At 36.7% G+C, this 24,241-nt stretch overlaps 1 protein-coding gene, 1 long non-coding RNA gene and 1 pseudogene across 2 annotated transcripts in view; 2 read left to right on the forward strand and 1 right to left on the reverse strand.

Annotated features, from left to right (window-relative positions):
• Positions 1-24,241, forward strand: part of LOC140853416 (uncharacterized) — a 175,409-nt gene that overhangs the window by 84,563 nt on the left and 66,605 nt on the right. The window lies entirely within an intron of this gene.
• On the forward strand, positions 10,723-11,649 carry LOC105056614 (uncharacterized). Its single transcript, XM_010938872.4, has 3 exons — positions 10,723-10,967; positions 11,053-11,123; positions 11,232-11,649. The coding sequence occupies exons 1-3, from the start codon at positions 10,901-10,903 to the stop codon at positions 11,352-11,354; spliced, it is 261 nt and encodes an 86-aa protein (XP_010937174.1). The 5' UTR covers positions 10,723-10,900; the 3' UTR covers positions 11,355-11,649.
• Positions 22,633-24,045, reverse strand: LOC140853283 (uncharacterized; annotated as a pseudogene).

The raw sequence follows: 24,241 nt of genomic DNA on the forward strand, positions 1-24,241 counted from the left end.
AGCCTGGAAAGGCTCATTAGTCAGCTGTGAAATGGATACTTAGATATCTGAAAGGCACTTCTAAATTGGGATTGATATTCTCTACACAGAGTAATTGCATAGTTACAGGATTTTGTGATTCAGATTATGCTTGTGACTTGGACAGGAGAAAATCTTTGACTGGATATGTGTTTACTCTTTCTGGATGTGCAGTCAGTTGGAAGGCTACTTTGCAGTCTACAGTTGCTTTATCTACCACTGAAGTAAAATATATGGCATTGACAGAGGCAGCAAAGGAAGCTATTTGGTTAAAAGGGTTAGTACAGGATTTGGATCTCGAACAGGATTGTTTAGACATTCATTGTGACAGTCAGAGTGCTTTGCACCTTGCCAGAGACCAGATGTATCACGAACGAACAAAACATGTAGATGTCAGGTATCACTTCATCAGAGATCTGATAGAGAAAGGTGATGTCAGACTTCAGAAAATATATACTGCCCATAATCTAGCTGACATGTTCACTAAACCAATCCCTGCAATTAAGTTCAGGAATTTCTTGAACTTGATTGGAATAAGCATTTGGTAATGCCCTACGGGGCTTGTGGTGAGGAGGAGGTTATAAAATTTTTCACATCTGATATAAAAGGTACAATATTTGTCGCAAAGAGAAGGATTGTTATATTTGGCTCCAAATTATTCTTTCTTTATTTGTCTCCCGTGACAGTTGGGAATTCTACATCGGCTGAATTTCTATTTTGAGAAGGCTTTCTTCCTTTATAAGGTGGCCACGGGCATCTTTCTTTTGATAGAGAGGTTAGAGCGGGCGGAGGTTTTTCTAGGGCTTCTTGCGCGGGCCTGTTTCTTGCTTGTTTTCTTGTGCAGGTTTGCTCTCTGGTCGATCTCTCGCCTGTGCCTCTTGTGCGCGGGTTTTGCTCTCTGGCCGATCTCTCGCCTGTGCCTCTTGTGCGCGGGTTTTGCTATCTGGCCAATCTCTCGCCTGTGCCTCTTGTACGGGGTTTTGCTCTCAGGCCGATCTCTTGCTTGTGCTCTTGTGCGGATTGCTTTCTGGTTTTTTCTTCTGTTGGTCTTCGGCTGGTGGTCTACCTATCTTCTTCCTTCTCGATTTCACGGATGCCTTGTGCTGCTTCGGTTGGTAAGGAGGTATCATCTTGATTTTTTGCCGAGGGTTGAGGAAGGTATCTTCATCTCAGGTATTATTTTATCTTGATCTATTGCCGAGGCTGAGATTGGTTGATCCGATTGGATCTTGGTTGCCTTCTATTCGATATTTTGTTGCCTTCTTGTTGGTTTCGGATAAAGGTATTTTATACCTCATATTGTACCTATTTTTCGGGACGGATTGATAGTGGATTGCTCCTCCTCCCCGTGGATGTAGGCCTTTTGTGCCGAACCACGTAAATCTTGGTTCTTTGTCTTTGTTTATTTATGCCTGCAATGTGTTTGGTGAATTGTCTCAAAGAAATTAGATATTAGATCACAAGCCTAGATCGATCCTATCCGGTGCGCGTTGCTTCAACATGAGCTAATACAGGGACTAATTTCCTCATCTTCTCCAAACAGCACCTTGTCCAGTCCTACATTTGTTATAATTTCATGTGAAGCTAAACTTATCGGATAATCAATAAGATAAACATGATTTTAATTCTATAAATCCAGCCATGGTCATTCAGTAAGCCAAAACCGTTGCGAATAAGCATGGTGCCAACAATCATGTCAGCTCAGTATATTTTGTTCTACCAAATATCTCTGGCTTCCATTCCCCAAGAAAGAAGGCAATGAAAGAAGCCATTGGAATTCCTTCCTTCTGTTTTACTCCACTAATGTTCCAGTGATTTCTTTGCTTCAGAAGCATCAGTTGGTGTTAGTAGGGGCCAAAAAAATGCTGGTTTGGCAATCAAAAGCACTGCAAGCCCTGTGAAATTAAGCGTAGTTGTCTTGGGACCCTGAGCATGTGAAGAAAGTGGTTGTTTGTCACATTATCCCCTTGCCTGCCTTAATCCTCTCTATTGTCTTCTTCGAAAGGAGGCAAAACAGGTACCTGCCTGCTTTGCAATTTCCATTTGTATGCTATAAACAGAAGACGGCAATTGAGTTGGGTGGATCTGCAGATTTCTGCTTAAAAAAATAAGAGGTGATGAAGCACCTTTCTTTTATCAAAAAGATGATGTAGTTTTCCCCTTTTCTGCAGGTTTACTTGATATCCTCGATACACTTTAAAATTTTGATGGAAAGAAGTAGGCTAAGTGGGACTAAATTTGTTTGGACCTGCGTGTAAAGGAAAATTTGCACCAAAATATGATTAGAAAGTTGGCTAGAAAAGCCACTAATGTGGTGTAGGAATAGCATTGTCCTGGACCACTTGGATGGAAAGGAACTTTTTTTTTTTTTTTGAATAGTAACAGATGAAGCAAAGAGCTTCCCCTCCAAATTTACTAGAGATGTGAAAGTTACAAAGATTTAGAAGGATTTACGATGATATTAATTAAGAGCAAGAGGAAGAAAGAGGAAGGTACGACTTCTGAAAATTTAAGTGGACCGAATACACCAAAGAGAGGATAAGAGTGAGCATATTTTCTTATGACTGTCAATATCCTTCAAAGAACATCGGTTACCCTATAACTTGAAACTCCGTAGAGTGTTACATAGAAACATCCTAACTGAAGATATGATTTTAGGGAGATCCTTGAGTTTCTCTCATGCCAAATTTGCTAGCATGCCAAATTTGCTAGCAAAGAGCAATGATTAATTAATCCTATGTTCTTCTGAAAGCTGCATGAATTTGTTTTCCTCCAAGAAATCCATAAGTTAATGAAATTAGAGGGCCATTCTTTAATTTGTGGGTACACATTTTGTAAAATGAAAGGATTTATGAAAGATCTCGGAGGCAATGGTCCTTAAGTCTTTCGAGCTTATCAATTTTGCATATATCTCACTCGCATAAAAACGGCCATTTAGGATCTTCGAAAGGGCTTTTTAGAATACCTTATATGCATGATAACCCTGCTCTATGCTTAGGCCCGACCTTGTTGGGCTTGGCCACCTTGGCACGTGCGCCTCACACATGCATGATGAAGAGGAATTGAGAGTCTTCCTCTTCCTCTAAGTTCATCGGAGAATCGAAGTCTAGGGGTACATCGAAGTACTCCAGTGATTTGATCTATAAACCTTCCTCTTTTCTCTCCTCTATGCATTATGTTCAAAATCCCAATCAATCACCAGTAAAACCATTGATTTCTCTTAGCTTCTGTCAAGTGTTCCTCGGTAAATCACCTTCATTTTCACACAGGAGGTGAGATAAGGTTCTTTGATGTCTTATCTATTCTCTTTCTCGATCCCCTGGCCTCCTTTGTCACCTTAAATTGATCGAAAAAAAACTAAATTTTACCCTTATCTTCTATTCTTCTGCCAAGCCGATTGCTATTGCCAGATGTGGCCATACTCAAATTGCCAAGGGCTAGAGCCATTGCTGTCATCACCAAAGGGTCATCGCTAGTCATGGTCACCGCCATTGGTGTTGCTGGCCCTAGATACTTTCTCTTCCCTTGTTTTTCCCCATTAAGAAGAAGAAGACGAGAAAGGGAAGGAAAAAAATCTTCTTTTTCTCGCTCGTCTCTTTCTCTCTCTATTTTCTTTCTCTCTTTAGAGACCTTATGGACTAATGGAAGGTCCAAGTTCTTGATGGGTTTGGATTGATGCTAGGAGGCATCCTTGACCAACATTGTGAGATCAAGGGTCTTGGACTGGCTTTTCGTGCAATCAGATATTCTAATCTTTTATAATTTTTCATTATAAACCTTGAACATTTATAATTAATCTGCTAGCCTAGTTTTGTAGATGAGCAATTGTCTGGGTAAGGTAGTATTAAGCCAAATACTACATCAAGTTCGTAGACTTAGGAGCAGGTTGATATTCATATTATTTGAGTTAGTCATCAGTAAAATAAGGATTCTTTAACACAATCATTTACATAATTATGAAAAATTATATATATAGATGATACATATTGGATGATGTATTATACATTATTGACTTGATGCTATATGGATTATGATTAATTGAAGCTTAATTATAGATATCATTTTGAATAAGAAAAAATATGACTTAATTGATGGGGTGTGTACGGCATTTGGATTAATTAATCATGCAAGAAATATGGTGTATGTGTTGGGCTATCCTCGGACTAGAATGTGTTTTGGCCTACTACAAGCTGGAGCATGACAGTGACTAATCTAATACCGAAAATCAAAAGATCACTTTGACATAATAGATGGGGCATAGACGGTATGTGGACTGATTGGCCATGCAAGAGATATGGTATCTGCTGGATCAATTTCGAATTGAGGTACAACATTGTCTTTGGCCCACCATGAACTGAAGCATAATTGTAATTAGTCCAATATCAAAAAAATAAATATAATAATTTTATATAATTTAAGAGTTGAAAAAAGGTGAGTATATAGACTAGCCTGCCATATGTAAAACGTGACATATCAGTCGTGGGCTAAAATATGATATTATAGTTGCTGGCCATGGACAAAAGCATATCGTGTATATCTGGCTTGCCATATGCTGGAGCATTATTGTAACTAATCTAGTGTTTAACTCAAATCAAGATGATGAATTGCATCTAATAGAAGGATATCTAGACTAGTCGATATATGTGCAATGTGGTATTTGTGATGTCAGCTATATATTGAGATGTGGTTGCCAACAATGAATAGAAACATAATATATATTTGGCATGCCATGGGCTGAAGTATAGGCGAATCTAGTTCAGTGCCAGAATGATAATATTTTCAATATTAGAACTGTGTTAATCGGTTAATGATAAGTAATCTCACTGAATTAGTATTGAATAGGATTACTGGTTGATGATATATAATGTATTTAATATAATTAAATACATTATATAATTACTGGCATAGATGGTATATGGATTGATTGGCCATGCAAGAGATATGGTATCTGCTGGATCAATTTCGAATTGAGGTACAACATTGTGTTTGGTCCACCACGAACTAAAGCATAATTGTAATTAGTCCAATATCAAAAAAATAAATATAATAATTTTATATAATTTAAGAGTTGAAAAAAGGTGAGTATATAGACTAGCTGGCCATATGTAAAACGTGACATATCAGTCGTGGGCTAAGATATGATATTATGGTTGCTGGCCATGGACAAAAGCATATCGTGTATATCTGACTTGCCATATGCTGGAGCATTATTATAACTAATCTAGTGTTTAAGTCAAATCAAGATGATGAATTGCATCTAATAGAAGGATATCTAGATTAGTCGGTATATGTGCAATGTGGTATTTGTGATGTCAGCTATATATTGAGATGTGGTTGCCAACAATGAATGGAAACATAATATATATTTGGCATGCCATGGGCTGAAGTATAGGCGAATCTAGTTCAGTGCCAAAATGATAATATTTTCAATATTAGAACTGTGTTAATCGGTTAATGATAAGTAATCTCACTGAATTAGTATTGAATAGGATTACTGGTTGATGATATATAATGTATTTAATATAATTATGATGATATTATTCAATTATCAAATTGATGATTTATGAATCTTATTATTTTTCCAACACTTATATATATTTGCTCAAAGATATTCCAGATTCATGCCAATGTGAGTATAGAAAATTCTTATTGGGTTGTAAAGCTCACAACCCATCTTTCTTTTTCTTTTTCAGAGTTTGCAGAATACATAATTTCAGATGAATTGGACCATAGAATTTAAGTGATGGAATCGTCTTATATGACTTATATGATCTCTAGGACATCACTCTAGAGTTCATTCGACTGTATCATGTGGTTAACCCGGGTGTTCGAGCATGACAATATACTTTTTTGAACAGCCAATAAATCCCAAAAATTTGGATGAGCACACCGGTTATCTTTGAAATGGAACTTCTTCATGAATCAAATTATTTACTCATAGTAGTGTATGCTTCTAGAGTGTTACATATAGATCTATGACCTAAAAGCTTTAAAGCGCAGAGAGAGAGAGAGAGAGAGAGAGAGAGAGAGAGAGAGAGAGAGAGAGAGAGAGAGGAAATTTTTTTCTAAATATTTTGTGACTATTGGTTTTGAGTACATCAAGCTCCGGTGGAAACCTAATATACAAGTTTCTTCATAAAACTCACAATAAGTGAGATATCTTATTAACTTAATTTATTCACCCAATTCATAGCTTTCAATTGCCAAGTATTTGGCTCTTCAATCACCAAACATTTGGTTTTTTTAATTATCAAGCCTTGTGCTCCTTTATTTGCTCATCCGCTGAGCTTCAAAACATATAATATACATGCTAAAATGTGAAAAGTTAGGCAGCCAAAAAGACATGAATTTGCCTACTTTGGGCATCCTTATATTGGGCATTGCAATCTCAATGTCTAACAGAATCAATGCAAACTAAACAGTTCTTAAAGTAAGTAGATGGAACATAGTCTCCACATATGCTCCACATAAAGAACAACCCAGGCTGACATCCCATCCTTTATTGGTAAGAATTTCCTCAGTATGAAATCAGTTCTTTAATGCCAACGATAGGAAAATTTTCAGTTTCTCAAGTATTGGCACTTTGCAAATAACTTTGTAGAAAGAAGAAAGAACACCACCTGAATTAAGAAATTTGTAGAAGGTATGAACTGAGAAAATACCACTCCGTCAGCTTCTACAATGGTTCATTTGAATCTCTAAATGGCCTGATATAACAAAGTATATCTAATAGAAGCTCCAGTTGATTAGATTCATCTAAGGTGAGTGGACATTGAACCTTTAAATTCCACTCGAGCAAGTGCCGATTCAAATAGGATGTAATAGTAACACTTGTTGCCTTTACATACAAGTTCGCAATGCAAAAAAAAAAAAAGCATTAACATATTTATTCAGATTTGACCGAGGGGATTTCGACTCGGAAGTAATAAAATTTAGATATTGGCAAGAGATAGTAGATAATCAAAAAGAAGATTCTTGAACCTAGAAAATTGTCTATGGTAAAAAATTCTAAAAGAGAGAGAGAAAAGAAAGAAAAGAAGAATCGGTGGCAATTTACCCATCACTTGACCTGAGGCCCATCAGCCACAAATGAAGACCATTAGAGATAGTAGTGCCAACTGACCCGAAAACTTGAGAGCGACCTTCGTGCATTCCTCCATCGCTAACTTATTGGGAGTTGACGCAAGAAAGCCACGCTGCAATTTAAAAGCAGTCTACCACGTTAAAGCATGAGTGTATAGGAAAAGTTGCAAGCAATGGTGGTTGGGGAGAGGACCCAGCTCAATATTTGTACGTTTCTATGTCATTATTTTAGCAAAGTACAGCAAAAAGATCCACCGGATCACCAAGTATAAGTGATTAACATCCCTATCAAATATCTATATATTGGAGAAAAAAAGGATACTTACAAGGATGAAAGTGAAGGATAACCGAAACCATTAACAACTAATACTATTAATGCAAAATATTTTTATAATAAATAATCTAGTGAAGAGTCAAAGGCACGCCTCGGGCGAACTCGCCGTGTTAACATGCATGCATTACGTAAATAGTATTTGCATGGTTTTGCAAACGTATATGATGACCATGGGAAGGTCACGTCTTGTTTTCCTAGGACAGTCTGTAATGTCATGTTAGGGATCTCCTCCATGGAGTGATTTTTGCTTTGGACCAACCGACATGTCGTTGGTGGATCCAATTTGAAGAGAAAAAGTTCATGCGCAAATCAATTGAAGCTAATCCTCCCCTCCTAGTGGACAAACTAGCAAGGATCAGATTACCCATGCATATATGGGTTCAGATTGTATCTTGCTCGAAAGAATGCTTGCCTTTTCTTAACAACATCAATCATTAGATCGTGTTGTGATAGCTTCGAGATTTATACAGATAGATAAAAGAACGAGACTAAAATGCTTTGAAATTTGTACAAGATATTGGTTAATACTGTGAAAGAAGATCAATCTTTAACTCGAACCCCTCATGCATCCGGTATAAGCAGTAATTGCTCGAAAAAAATTACTGGTACTATGGGAGCATGCGGTGCTTTAAGCCGTAGACAGAGATGCTAAGATTCTCAAGGCGCTTGGTATGTTGGAAACATAGAAATGACAGTATGCCTCCAATCTGATGAACAAAAACTAAGAGGAAGTTGAGGGGGGATCAAATCCACTTTTACACCAAAGGATGACAATTATGAGAATGCACGAGCGTGGTTACCTGGCTTTTGCTGTAACTCGGTGTACGTGGTGGATCTAGATGTGTACTGACAGATGTAAGATAAATCTATGACCCCACACCTTTGAAGTTTTTAGATGGCACGTAATTCGTCATTGTATGTTCCAATAGAGGTCTAAATATGAACAAGAGCTGTTTAGTTGACCATTGGAGGCCAGCCTCAATTCACCTTTCTTGGTGTGTGTCACGTTTCTTGGCAGCTATAGTTGAAGACACTTTCTAGTCAAAAATATTATGAAACATATGCAAGTAAACCAACGATTTAAGAACGAGCAGAGCACTACAAGTTCCTCGTATTAATTGGTGCAAAAGCAACGCAAAAAGTTTCAAGGCCTCGCAGGCTAGGCCTTTGGCAGGTCTATCATTTGATATTTAGTTTTTATTTTTTTTTTCTTTGCAGATGCTATCTTTTTCTGGTCTTAAGTGATGTTACGCCAAACTTAGACTTCCTGAGTGGGCAGTGGCCTAAAAAGAAAGCTCAACAGTGTTAAAGACGGATGGGATCCATAGAATTTAATAATCATGAGACTGGAGTATCCATCATCTTTGGTCATTCTAACCCTACTCCTTTTGGAGAAATTATTGCCTACACTTCATACACCACATAACTGTGATGCAGCCAATCATAACTGCCGCTCCCTATGATGGTGCACCGAGATGTGTGCTTTATCTATGGGACTGTAGGATTTAATAGTCGTGATTGGCTGCATGCATGACCACATGGTGCATGCAGACACTAATTTGTTCTGATTGAGAGAGACCTCTCTCTTTGGGCTAAGATTGAGGGCGCCCTCCTCTTGGACCAAGCTGTAAAAGTGTTGCCTCTTGATGGAAACTTACGTTAAAGAAAATATTTTGGTTCTTGGATATGTTTTGTGTGCCATGCTCTATTTTTCATGGGTACATGTTAAGTATGTGAAATCATAAAAGAAGCTTTAATTGGACTTGATCATTTGGTAGTGATAGGATGATAGAATCAAGCACCAATGCGTAAAAATTAAACGGTGACAATAAATGTTCTCAGCTTTCATTTTGTAGCTCTTATGGATTTCAACTAATCTAGCAAAGTAGTATAAAACTTAAAACTCCAGACAATTTTATCACCATAGCTGCTCACGAGATGAAATTACGGCAATAGATATGGAACAAGCCAAATAGATTTTTCTTCAAGAAAATATAAAAGCAGATTCTTTCAATAAAATATAAAGGCAGATTTCTCAATAATTGATATTCCTCTGACAAAGTTGTATGATTACTTATACCTCCACTGAACAATTTTGTCACTACCTTGCGAAGCCACAAAACAAGCCAAAATCCATGCTTGGCAGGATATTGAAGAGACAAACTTTGCCCACCAAACCAAAGGTGAATGGACGCTCACAAAGCTATTCTATCTAAATTCCATGTCACCCACAAGCCACATCTATAATTCAATCATTTCATATCATCTACTAAATTGAACAGATAATTAAACTTGCCTAACCTTGAACGTGTTCTTATCCAAATCAATTTTGGGAGTTGGAACATTAGGTCAGGTTCGAATGAATACCAGAAAAGCTTGTTGACTAGGTTCCATTTTTGACTCTACAAACTTAAGTACACCCAATCTCATAAGATTGATAAGAATCTCTTCCTACATATATTATGGAGCAAACTTTGTTTGATGATCCACCAATCATGGCATTGATTAGTCCTACCTATTTGAAGGCTATTTTACAAATATCTGCATTATTTTCATAAACATATATTATTTAAAATCTCTCCCCTTTCTGCTCTCTCTCTCTCTCTCTCTCTTTGTTTAAGAGAGAAGCAAAAGTGTATCAACAAAACATGATTGCATCATGAAGTTGTATAGATAATTAAAACTTTTTAATGAAATCAAGGATCACAACCATCCATTTTATACTTCTTCAAGTGTATTGGATGTACCAACATCCAGTCAATGGTTCAACTCATGCTCTCTCACTTGGCAAATTTGAGACCTAACCCAAAGGCTGATCCACTAAAGCCTCAAAGTCGGTAGGGTCCGTGTCTTGGGACTCAAATTCGAGGCCCAGAACTAATCCAGGCCAAGTAATCTGAGTTTAAATTTTAAAAAATAAAAAATCTATAACAAAGTAAAGAAATTTCCCGGTTAAAAAATACACTCACTACCTATAATATATTCTCCTAACCGAGATGCGGTGTTATCGACCCTTATTTTTTAATGCCTCCCGGTCCCCGCACTCAGGTGGATGTAAGGAAATTCTCATCTTTTCCATCCCTTCACGAAATCACTCCAATCAGAATATACAACGGGGTGGATTCTTCAGTATCCTATCAGACCAATCGAAGTAGAAGGTGGTGAATACACCTGCGGTGCCTCAACTCAGCGCCGTTGAGGGTAGGCGAAGGACCCGGTACACAGCAACCAAGAAAAGGCCGCGAGCGGTTGTGCAGCATTTAAGAACCCCTCCCCTCTGACCTCCAGCTGCAGTGTCCCGATCCTGGCGGTGATCCGATTCCGGCCTGGTCCCTAGCAGTTATCATCAAAATAAATGGCCTAGTCCAAACTATAAATTATACAACCAGAGGAAGGAGGAAGAATATTTGTGATTCAGAGAAGGACCCATTTTCAACAGAGATTATATATCAAGGAAGGAAAAAAATGGGAAAGCCTTGTTTCCTTGCACTTCTTCTCCTCTCAGCCCTTGTGTTCCTCTCCTTCTCTCAAGGTACTTTCATTTTTTGTTAGCTTTTTTAATGGTTGGTCATAATTGTAGGTGACAAAACTCTGGTTTCTTTATGTTGGGCATTCAGGATATGGGAGAAGGATTAGGGTGATGAGGCATTATGGGAGGTGGCATTCGCCTGTGCCTGTGGTACATGAGGTTTGTGTTTTTCCTATGCTCTTCTCTTCCTTATTTCATGATTTTGTTTGTTTTTTTTTTATCCTTTTGATTGTTATTTTTTTTTATTTGTATTGGTTGGTGTTTCAGGAAAATTCAGGGATGGAGAGGAAGATGGTGGAGATGGAGATGGACTATCAAGACCCAACAGCCAACACTAACCCGAAGGGTGGGACACTGCCCAATTCTCCAAGTCCACCTCCTGCTCTCTAAGCTTCAGGACTAGCTCTCAAGAAGAAAAGAAAAATAGCATAACCAGGATGAATAATGCGTTTCTTTTCTTAGATTATCTTCTTTTTACCAATAAAATTGAAAGGAGTGACCTTATCTTTTTTTAGGCCTAAGAACGTTTTTCTTTCAAAGATAAGTCCTTTTCATGGAGATGTATCTAGTCTCTGGGCTTTATTTGTATATCATCTGCCCCTGTATGTGTGTGTTAAGTAGACCCTGCTGATTTAAATTTCTTTGTCTTTCCAAAAATAAAGAAATATTGCTTGTCTTTTCATCATTGATTAGCGAAAAACCTAATATAATTTCAGAACTTTTGGTCCAATATCATTTTGTTTTCCTCTGGTGCAACTTAAATTCCATGCCCGAGCTGATTTATTGCTAATGCAGCCTTCAGTGGTCCTTATCTATTGTTTTATACAGTTAATGCATTGGCATCTATGATGTTGAATCCTCTGGCCATGAGTGCAAATTAAACTGTAAATCTTCACCAAAACAAGATTAGGAGAAACTATTCTTTCATTGATATAAATATTGTACAATAGTTATTCAATAAAAGGGCGGTATGCAGTTTCTACGAATCTTACTATCAAAATGTTTGACTTCTTGAGAAATCATTTACTTTTGGATTTTATCTTATTTGGTCTCTGTTCGTTACTTGTTATGTTGGGGTTGGAGCAATATAATAGATAGTTGTGGTGTTGTTAGTTAGTTCGGTCATCAGTCTAATTGTTATCTAAGTCAGTTTGCTCCTAGAAATCAGTTGCCTAAAGGCTGAACATAAAGAAATGCATGGGAATTTGTATAACTAGGATTAAACAATGTCTCTGTCTTTAGTTTATTTCATCAGGTCAAGGCTAATACTTGATTCCTAATTTATAGAGCTGACTCCATTAACAGCCTAGGAGACACACACGCCTTTGGAAGGACGCAGATTGGTTCTTGTTATATTTTGGTTCAGGAGCAAGTTAAAGAAATATCAGAAAAGCTCGAGATCTTGAACTTGATTTTAGGATCACCTAGCCAATTCGAAATTTAGAATCCCTGCTATCTACCTTGAAATAACCAAGAAATAAATCTGATGCATTAGATTAATGACTTAGTTAACAATATTAAAGATGTAAACAAACAAAGAACTGATGCATTAGTGTTGATTGAAGTCAAGGGGATGATATATGTATTAGTAGTTACTCCAACCACCTAAGAGGGAGATTCTAACAAGGAATACAGCCAATATCTTTTCAACATCTGGTTTCTTTCTCTACATGCTAAACCCCCAAGGACCACAAGGCAAGCTAAGATCATGCCCATGAGATTATAAAACAGTAGATCCAAATGGCTTTGGATGTAAAGTTGCAGTGCTAATGTATCCACACTAATCTGATTCTCTGCTAACCAGAGGGCTTGGAGGTTTTAGGATGGTTAAGTTTTTGAAAATGCAGGCAAATTGAGTCCGTATGATAACCTAAATATTGAACCACTTCGGCCTCAGGAAAAACTAGATCATGAAGGGGAGACCTGATCCAGACTTCCTTGCTAGAGGAAGAAAGTATTGCATTGGCGCATTTTAATTATGAGGGGATTCCAAAATGAACCAAGAATATTAGACAGTATTGCAATTGTGCATTTTAATGGTGAGGGGATTCCAGAATGAACAAAAAGTTTAATGGTGTGTGGACTCCAGAATGAATGAACGAGATGGTGGCAGATTTATATCGCTCTCATACAGATAAAAAGAGAGACAACTGGATTCCCCTGTTTGGAGTAGTGTTTTTTTTTGGCTCACCGGCATATGGCATGGATTCAGGTTTCGATCTACATCTATGAAACTTCCCAAAACAAAATGTTAATCAAACCTAAACAAAGAGTACGTCTGAGAATCTTCATTTGTTGTACAAGATTTAGTCACTTGTTTTCATGATTGTGTGATTAACAAAGGAAAAGTCTGTTCAAGAAAGACTAATCTTGTCAGATTATGAAATGCTTCCTCCTATAATACTTCCCAATGAAACTATATCAGTATGACTTGTATTTGATGGTCAACTTTAACTTTGCTGCCTGCCAATGGTCTAAAAAGCACAGGTTCAGTCAAAGTATAACATCATGACATAACAACATGTATACTTTGACAGCTTGCCATACATACTGCATTCAGAAATTTATGGCATGAATGGAGATGAGAACTTAGTGGAAGCTGCATCACATGTGCAGGCCAAAAAAAAAATTTCATCAATGGGATCGCTTATTTTGATCCTCGAAAGTAGCAGAAAGAATGATTAGCCAAATATGCCAATCCATCTACACAATTTTGTGAATGGATTTTATATCAACTATTTTCTTTGGCTTTTTAACTAATCGACGAGGGTTTTGGAAGCATACATATCCACTAAGCTTTGAGCCATAAGAGAGAAGGATCAATAGCCTAGTCAACTCAAGCAGTAATATTTATGACCATGATATGGGTGTGAATATTGTTTACAGTTTTTACTACTTCTCACAACACCTTCAAGCCAAAGTTGTCATAGTGCAATACCTCATGAGCATTGATGTTTGATGACATCACTTACTACTAGTGGCTGGAACTACAGCGCTACAGAACTCTGAGGAGCTAAAATTATACACCTACCAGAAAGTAGAATGCATCTGATGATGGTCACTATATGCAGTAAATCTCAATACAACTGACACTTAGGAAAGCATCACAGATCCAGACATTGTTGATGCATGGGTAGACAATAATTCCATGCCTCCCTGATTTTAGTTGGCATAATAGGAAGAATCATGCCAGCAGCTTGCTTGAAATATAATTATCTGAAAGTGAGAGAAAAGCCTTAGGATTCTAGGTCTGTCAAAGGATAAGCATTGATTTACTCAGAGAGAAATCTTACAGGTGGACTTGATATAAGTCTAACCTAATATGTAGCCTGAGAAATTGCTATTTTATCAAAGAGGCATCAATGTCCAAGTACAAAGACAAATGTAAGTTTATCTGCCAGCTCGGTAGATCAAGAAGTTTCTGTTATGTGCAGAGCTTTTAATTGGGAATTTCATACAATGCAGTCATTGTCACAACCTCATCTAAAGGAGGCCAAAACTCACCGTAAATAAATCTCAAAACACACACACACACGCACGAACCCAAAAAAAAAAGACAAAAAACAAAAAACAAAACAAAACACACACACAAAGAGGGCCAAAACTTCAAAAACCAAATGCTTGTATTGTGGGTAACTGAGGCATATTAGCCATAACAAGGAAAATTTGGCAATTATATGAAGAAAGCATCAAACAATAAGGAATGACCTCTATAGATCTCTTGAAGGGGACATTGATGGGGCAAATCTTTCTGTGCAAAAGGCCATAGATTCAAGGAGGACAGATGCTCTGAGAAGCATAAAGAACATGGTCTAACCAAGCCTCATAGAAAAGTTGAACCTGAAGATGGAACAACATAGACCTACCATATCTGTTTTTATGATGGCAGTGGGTAATTAAATGTCAACAGTTCATTAGATTTTCTAGGATACACATTCAACAATTTTTCTGGTGTTGCTGCAATGTGGTCGATACCCTATTTATTAGGGAGTTATTGGCTTGACAAGAAAGTGAAAGAGAGTTTATTTGCATTAGATGCAATCCCTATTGCTCAACAAAAAAGGGTCATGATAGTGAAGATGAAGAAAGAAACTACTACTAGGGTAAAATCAGGGCTCTGGGCTTTGATACCAGCCCTATACCGCAAGCTACTATGGGCCAGATGGTTTTGATTTCCAGTTAAGTCAGGGAGAACTGGTGAGTATACCTTGGAATTGCCTATCAGAAGGTAACGATGCTCACAGCAGGAGAATACAGAGAACAGAAAAGCATGCCAATAGAGCATCTTTGAGCCCTGTGTGCTAAATAAAGGTCACCCAGTCTAGCCCATGTCCTTGCAAGAGACAATAGATATAAAGCCCTAAATTGCCAAGCAAATTAAGGGCACATTAGATGATATTAGATCATAGTCTTTTCACAGTGGAATTGGTGTGTCATTAGCAGACATCATATTTAGACACAATTACTAGTCGACCCAGTCTGAACTCTGTGGTCTTCATCCATTCATGAGAATGACATCATAGGTTGGTCATTTAATGAATACCATTTTGCTAAACCAATTAATATTTTTTTTTTTTGATGATAACCAATTAATAATCATAAAGGTGTTCATCCATCCAGCAACCCAACTAACAAATTTTGAGGCATATAGCTAAAAATGAGTAAATCAGACTCTCTTTTAAATTCATCCTGAAATAGTAGAGGAAAAGCTTGCTAAAGAAAGGTGTTAAAGGAAAACTGAAAATATTTTTTGGATTGTCCAAAAGGCAAACCTCCACTTACCATCCCCTTCTTTTGTGGATTATCCACATAAGGCTAGTACTCCAACTATTCAAGGTCAGTATTTCTTAGTCCCTTTCCACAATTTTTCTAGTTGATTGCCAAATCCCTTTCCCCCAACTCCAACATGTGAATTACAGACATGTCTGTGCTCTCCCCCTGGAGGCCTCCTCTCATCTCCATGGAATATGATAATGTCATCTCAATGGAATATCTACCACAGTGAGAGCTTATAGTGAGTGCTACTGCTGATCTTCCTCTTATCCTCTAATTAACTGATATCTAAGGGCCTTTGTGGTATTGTGTTTGTTTCCTATTTCTGTTTTCACTAAAGAAGAAAAATGAACTAGACCGCACAATATGTATGATGAGGTTACAACAAACTGAAGCTTAAATAAAACAGGACCTTATCAATCCTGTTCTAAACTCCAACTACAGCATTTCAGAGATCCATACCATGGCAAATTAGAAAGGCCGATCAATTACTTATTATATCCTTTTAAGGTGGGTTTATCTTTTGAAATTAATTGTAAAATCTTTAGAGCTTATGCAAGCCAAGATTTCTTCCTTTTAAAACGCTAAAAAATAAAAGCAAGGGATAGCTTTAGCTTTGTGCAAATCCTATCTTCAATATCAATCTTCATATGATATTCCACTAATTTGTAGAGACAAAAACACAAAAACAACAACTATAAGAAACAGGCAGTAAATTTTCCTTACTTTTACCATGCATATGCAATTATTTTAACCATTTTTTTTGTAGAAATTATTTGAACCATTTTATAAACGGTATACTCATGCTTATTAATGTACATTCTTGATCGCTCAACATTCAGATTCATACAATACTGTCAGCCCTTAGGTGCACTAACTCCTTTGTGAATTATAAATTAATCATTAAATGCCACTGCAGCAAAGTAAAAAAAAAAAAAGCAAAAAAACAGAGTTAAAAATCCAAATGGAACCAAAGCAGCACAGCTAGAGTCATCGAAATAAAAAATTAAGAATCAAGAAAATTAAATGAAGAAATCTAAGATCTAATGACCTTTAAAAATAAAAACAGGAAGGAATGCCAAAATGTAAATAGAGTCTAATAGAATGAAAACAGAAACAGCAACAAAAAAAACACCAAAATAATGGAGCAACCTACAAGTTGTTGGTCTTCCCCCAGTTCATTCTTCTCCGCCTTTGTAAATATTGGCTCTTAGATTTTGGACATTTTTTATTATAATTTTAATTATATTTACATTATTTATATTAGAATCCTTTGAGTGAAAATTTCAGCATTTATTATGTATAATTTGTTCATGGAAAATTGTTAATTGGAAGGGCTAATTCGAATCATTGTGATATAATGTCTCACTTGAAAACAACAGTAAATTTTTTGCCTATGACATAATTCATTGAAAATTAATGTCGTTTAGTTTTCAAGTCATGGATGTGGCTTGCAAGTGTAGTTATGAGCGATTCATATGGTAGTTAAAATTCTTTTTCCTTATGATAGTCTTCTAAATATATCATGAAGGCCTTCCAGCTATATGTGTAGTTTATAAATACTTTTTTTTTTTTTTTTTTTTTTTTGATGGAAGTAGCGGAAGTGAGAAACTTCACCCGGATTTTATTAACAAAAGAGTACAAAAAATAACTACAAAGAAAATATTTACATGGAGGAGGGAAGGAAGGAGGAAATGGCCTTGTGGCAATCCAAGCCTTTGAGATCGTTGAAGTCTTCTTTTTCAAAAAAAACTAGCATTTCTTGCATGCCATATGATACCCATAGCTAGTTGATCTCACCATCTTTTGAGATTCTAAGTTAACTAAAAGGAAGAATGAGTAGATGGTAAACCTCTGAAATTTAGTCATGAAGTAATCGTCGACCAGATGGAACTGGCAAAGGGGCATTTGATAAACAAGTGTAATACTATCTTTGATCTCTCTCCACGCAACGAGGCAGCCAACATTAACTCGCCAACCTTTTCTTGCTAAGATCTTATCCATATACAACTTATTTTTCAGAGCAAACCACCTGAAGATTTTTTTTTTTTTTTTTTTTTTCTTCTAGCATTTGAGATTTCCAGATTAGATAGCAAAAGTATCAAAGCAAACCTTCTATATTGATGAACTCATATTAAGAAGCAACACTGAAGAAATCATCACTTCTGGGTCAGTAAATAGGAATATCCACATTTCTAGAAGGCTAAATAGAAGAAAAAAAATCCATGAGCTGATTCATGTCATGGTCTTCAGAGAAGGAGAGGGGGCCAAACACTCTAATCAACCAACGCCGCCTCTTATGGCTTCAAAATAAGGTTACAAGGAAGTTTCTTCTACCTGCTCTGCAATTAAGGTCATGGAAGGAGCAAGCAAGAACGGGACCTAGCCAACTATTTCCCCAAAATCTAATGCTCTCACCATTACCTAGTTTAAAGAAGGTACAATTCCAAAAGGCTTCTAGGACAAACACAATCATGCTCTCTCAAAAATTTAGCAACTTGAAACATTTTCAAGAGAATAGACCTATTTGCTATACTCTATTTGGCAACCCATATGAATAGCTTAAGATTTTGAAGTCAAATGGTTATCATATTCTAAACTTATGTAAGATTGTGAGTTCATATCCACTCAAAATTTTCAATTGATTGTCTAGTTAATTAACCTAATTATTTTCTTGACTCATGTTGTTTACCATTTATTTTTTTGATCTCATATTATTTATCTCTATATTCCTCAAAATTTATTTATCTCTATATGCGTTATTTAAACAGTAAATGAGGGATGTTAAATCTGATGTGCTTTGCTGACTCATATCAGTTATCAACACCAAACATGACATTACATCCTATTATCTTGCTATTAAAATATTTTCGTATACTACATTTGTTTGCCACACGCACGGCAAACCTCCAGGATAGCTATCTCCAAAATGTTTTTTTTTTTTTATTTGAGAGAATTAAGAGTTGTGCTATGGTACTTCTTAAATATATTTTATATGAAATTAAGAAGCATCCTGACCGTTGATTACTTGACGGTAATCTTGGGAATTTTCCCAATCGATAATCCTAAGGGTTTCTTTTATTATTTTTATTGCTTGACTTCCCACCCCATTCACTGATCCCTTCGGTGCCGCACTTCTCTTCGCTACCCCCCTCCCTTCCCCCACAGTCTCCGTACCGGCGGCCTCTTTGTGTCGGCATCATCGCGGGCTCTCCTCTACCCCACCGCATTCAGGCATCTTCCACCCCCGTTCCCCACACGCTGCCTCCCCTTATCGGCGGCCTCCCCATGCCATAGCCTCCCTGCGAAGACAGCGCCGGCTGCCCCCTCCTCTCGCCAGCCGCTCCCTCCTCACGCAGGCAGGCGTTGCCTTTCGGTGTTCCCCTCCCTTCGCCGCCTTCCCCATCTCACCCGCAGCGTCCACGTACCTGCGGCCTCCCTGCACCGGCAACGTCGCTCCCCCTCCTCTCGCCTGATGCGTCCAGCTATCTTCCACCCTGTGTTCCCATACCTGTGGTGTCCCGATGCCGCGGGCTCCCTGCGACGGTAGCGTCACCCCCATTCCTCGCTCCTGTTGTATTTGGGCATGATCCTCCCTGCGACGGCAGCAGTTCTCCTTCTGGGTTTTTCCACCTCTTCGAGCAGGTGAACTATTTGGTGAGCTAGATTGAGGGAATGATGATTGATCGTGATGAACTTGATAATTTAGAAATTCATGACTTAAGATTGATGTTTCTTCTAATTGACGTAGGTTCTATTCGAATCGTTTCCACTGAAGGACTTTAGGGCCCGTTCTTTTATTGGTAAAAGATTTACCCATGAAACTATATTTTTTTGAGTAAATATTTTTCAGATAATATTTAGGTAGAAAAATAACTTATCTATATCCTTTTATACATAGAAAAGTAGCTTTGAAATCTGTTACCCATGTTCTTTTGCATTATTATTTTTTCGGGTAAGTTGCTAAACTTTATCCATATTTTCCATAATACCCTTTATGTTTCTTGGGTCAAATTTGATGATTTATTTATAAAGCTTAATTTTTTTTGTACCAAACTAAATAATTTATTTTGTACCAAACTAAGCTTTTAGTCTATACCAAATTATCCTAACATAATAAAATTATCAACTTCTAATAAAGATATATTTTATTTTGGAATTTGTTTGATTCAATGCTTTGCTCCACGGTTTGAAAAAGCTAAAGCTTTTGCTTGCTAGAATGTGTTCCCTTTGATGGAATGCCTGAAGGAATCTCAGTACATGATCGCGGAAGTGAAGCAGAAAATGAAGGATGAGTCCGAGCGGTTCTTGCCTGAGTATGGGCTGACAGAGCTCTACCATGCTTGCTTCACTCAAGAGCCTGACAAAGTTCTGATTGTTCTTGTATATGGTAAACCATTCCTTGGGGCCATTCAGGGTGACTCATTTGGAATTGCTAGCTTGGAACAGCAACTGAGGAAACTGGAGCTAAGTCTTCTTGAATAGTTTTAGATACTGTGGCTGTAAGTTCTTTTATGATAAAATTGATTGACAAATTTTGATGTAACACTAATCCAATTTGTAACAGTTTATTGATATTGGAAGTCTAATTGGATATCCAATTCTTTTCTATGTTATCATTAAAATTCAAGTTATATTTCTATATATTTTGAAGAATTTCTTTTCCAGAACTTGATTTCTTTCTTTTTTGTTTCATAATTATGTATGTGGCTCGTCAAGGTTTTTAATTTCCCTTCAATTTTCTGTTTGATATCTGATGCTTGCATAGTGCTCTACCTTTCATTAATGAGATCATTTCACTGATGCTGGGGCATAGTGGTTGATTAGGAATTCATATCGTGAATGGAACAAAAATCGCGGTCTCTACACAAGCATTATTTGCTTGAGCTTTCGCCTAATAAAGTCCTATAGTCAGTGTACAGCTATAAAAATATATAACTTGGAGATAGTACTGAGTATAGTAAAATAGTAAACAGTGGATGTATATAGAAATAGTTTGAAACGAGATAGCATCATCAGCACAGGGGCATTGTTAAACAAGCATTGACTCGTTCTGTGAGTCGGCAGAAAAGGTACAAAATAGTTATGAAGAAACATAAAGATCATGAGCTCTATAGCAAGAATAAAAAGTAAAATCCTGTATCAAGTTATTTGAAACTTCTTGAGTAGTCCACCCACAAATACTTCACAATTTCATCATAAAATTCATTACATATAAATACCAAAATATGAGACTAAGATAAACATTACTAACAAAACAAGTAAACATAGAACAACCCACATCAAATACTAGTATGTAAGTACCAAAATACCACTCCAAGATAAATATGAGTAACAAAACAAATAAAGATAAAACAACCCACATCAAGTACTGGTATATTAGTATCAAAATATAACTCCAAAATAAATCTAAGTATCAAAACAAGTAAACATAAAACAACCCATATCAGATACTAGACTCGTAACCAAAATGCTTCATCGGCAAATACTTTCTACTGGTCACGTCCCACTATAGCAAGAACATAAGCATGTCTATAATCCTCTGGCAAACTAAAAAAATAATCAGTCTCCTGCACATCACTTGAAATTTTTCTCCCCACCATCATCCTCTCATTTTGAGTGAGCCCTTCAATCTTGAGAATCTCATCAAATACTTTCATTCTCATCTCCCTTTCCACATTGAATGCTCCAGCCAAGTGTTTCATATGATCCCCAGCCATTTGAAAGTATGATCCCAACTTGGACAGCTCATCTAAAAGGACTTTCACCAATGGATCATCTTCGGTAGTGCCCCTTGATCTCTTTGACCTGTGCTGTCTAGAAGATGAAGGACCTGTTGCTTGACTAGGTTGCATGCCAATAGGTGACTGTGTATCAGATGCAAAACCATAGTAATCTTCTTGGATATTTTTCAAATCTATATTGTTATTCCAATCTATATCAAATATCTCTTCATTAACAAACTTAGTATTTGTTACTCCTTCTTGCTCCATATGCTCTACAGCATCTGCCGGTGTCTCAGCTGCTTCTCCAATTGCTCTGTCTCTACCAAATACTATCGCCAACTGATCCAAATGAGGGAAGGACTTATTCCTAAGCCCTTTGGCATATGGATGACTCTTTAAGAAGTAATGAACAACCAATTTATCAGTTGAGTGTTTAACTTAGAAATTTATTTAAAAAAAAAAGATGATAAGAAAGGTGTTAAGATTTAATAAGAATATATCTTACCTTTATCCAATCATTGAAGACACTCTCCTCACATATGATGCATTTATCTTTGTCATTCCATCCAAATCCTGAAGCCTGAGGTCCTAACATCTCCTGAATAGCATTGTATTGCCTTTTTAGATGCTTTACCCTTGATTCAATATGTGGGCTAGACTTTAACCCACAACCAGGAAGCTTCTCCTCCATCCACTTCTCCAATTGCACAAGATATCCACTTCTGAAGGTGCCATTGTCCGCTTTCCAATGTCCACAATTTACTAGATCTAATAAGCATTCAACCAACTTTGCATCTTCAACAGGTCCCCAAGTTCTATTCTGCCTCGATGCTCCCTTCATCTTTTTAGAAGTTCCCACAATTGAAGTGCTCATTTCTATACATTGCATATGACAACCACGATACAATTTGAAACACATGATTAGTTAACATGAATTAAAATAAATAGCATATAATTCTTTCATTGAATATAAAAGCAATCCATAAACATTGCTACAAAATAAGCTCACAACAAATTATGACAAGCCATAAAAAGTTGTTCATACTATTATATGCCAAAACAAAGTTGTTCCAAATATTACAAGGCCAAATGATGTAACAAAATAATATCTAACATACATCCACTAGAAGAGACATAACAATCTAGTACAATATAAATTAGAAGAAAAATCATCTCTGTCTCTCTTGCTGCCACTGTGTGAACATCTGTGTAGCCAATGTACCCCTCCAAGCATTCCATTCATTGCTTGTTTCCATTATTGTTATTCTCTCTTGATACATATCCTGCATGCTATCGACTTCATCATCATCAAGTGCTTGCTCAAGTGGGTCAATGGACATTTCCCTTCTTATAAAGTTGTGAAGAAGACAGCAAGCAGAGATTATCCTACAATGAGTTTTAATAGGATAGAATGACGGTCCTCTAAGAATTGCCCACCTCATTTTGAGGAGACTGAAGGCTCTTTCTATGACATTTCTAGTTTGTGAGTGTTTCATATTGAAGAACTCTGTAGGTGTTGAAGGTTGAGCTCCACTTCTCCACTCACTAAGATGGTATCTCTGACCTCTATAAGGAGCCAAAAATCCTTCACAATTTGGAAAACCAGCATCACATAGATAGTAGTAACCTAATATCAACAAACATAGTCAATCATCAAATAAAAATTTTAGATAAATATATAATTGCTCTATAGTTTTTTTCATGCTTAATTTACCTCGAGGTACTCTTAATCCATTTCTCCTAGCAATTGCATCACGAAGAATCCTACTGTCTTGTGCAGAACCCTCCCAACCGAGCAGAACATATATAAACTGCATATCTTGAGAGCAAACACCCAAACATTTGTTGCAATTTCATTCTTTCTGGTCCGATATCTAGGTTTATCATGTTCTGTAACTCGAACTCTAATATGTGTACCATTTAAAGCACCTAAACAATTCTAGAATTGCAAAAAAGGTAACAATCAATATATGCTTACAAAATAAAGATAACTAAACTATAGTAATGAAGATGATACCAACCTTAAACCACCTCCATCGATCATCTATTGAGTTTTCAAGCACCGATTCTAGTTTTTTAAGTAGAATCTCATATAGGTACAGTATTGCATGAAGAATAGCATTGAAATGTCTACTAATTGTGGAGCCTGATCGACGGAATAATAATTGCACGGATCTATTTTTTGAATGGTGATCTATTGTATTTAAAAACATGGCTACCATTTCTTCTATCCTTATATCTCCACTAACTGTCAATTTTCCAATTGTCTTCAACATGTTACACAATTTCATAAAACATCTCCTATCCATCCTTAGATGATCTATACAAAACTGGTCACTCTCCATTGTCATATGCCTAATGTTTGCAAGTCGAGTTATATATCTTTGTTCATGAGTCTCTCTAATTTCATCACCTTCTTCAGATATCAGCCTATGCACTGATCTCCTCCTTCTCCTAATGACTATGACTAATGTGACCATATAACATGCAATTAAGAACTTCATCATCATATTATAATATATCTCTATGATAGCCATAGCAATTCTTCTCTTTCTATTCCTATCTACACGATCAATGGCCATCCCTGCACATACAAATTGATTATAATTAAAGGTGTGGTCAAAATTGATGATTGGATAAGAGGAAGAAAGCCTTATCATAAAAATGATAGTAAACTAATAAATAAAAAATATTGAAACATATTAGAAATTGGTTTAAAAGGAGGAGATAGGATAGTTTGCAATATAGACTACTATTTATAATTTGATGATTCTATCT

Source organism: Elaeis guineensis, chromosome 13 (genome assembly GCF_000442705.2).
Source record: "Elaeis guineensis isolate ETL-2024a chromosome 13, EG11, whole genome shotgun sequence".
In the NCBI taxonomy this organism is placed as follows: domain Eukaryota; kingdom Viridiplantae; phylum Streptophyta; class Magnoliopsida; order Arecales; family Arecaceae; genus Elaeis; species Elaeis guineensis.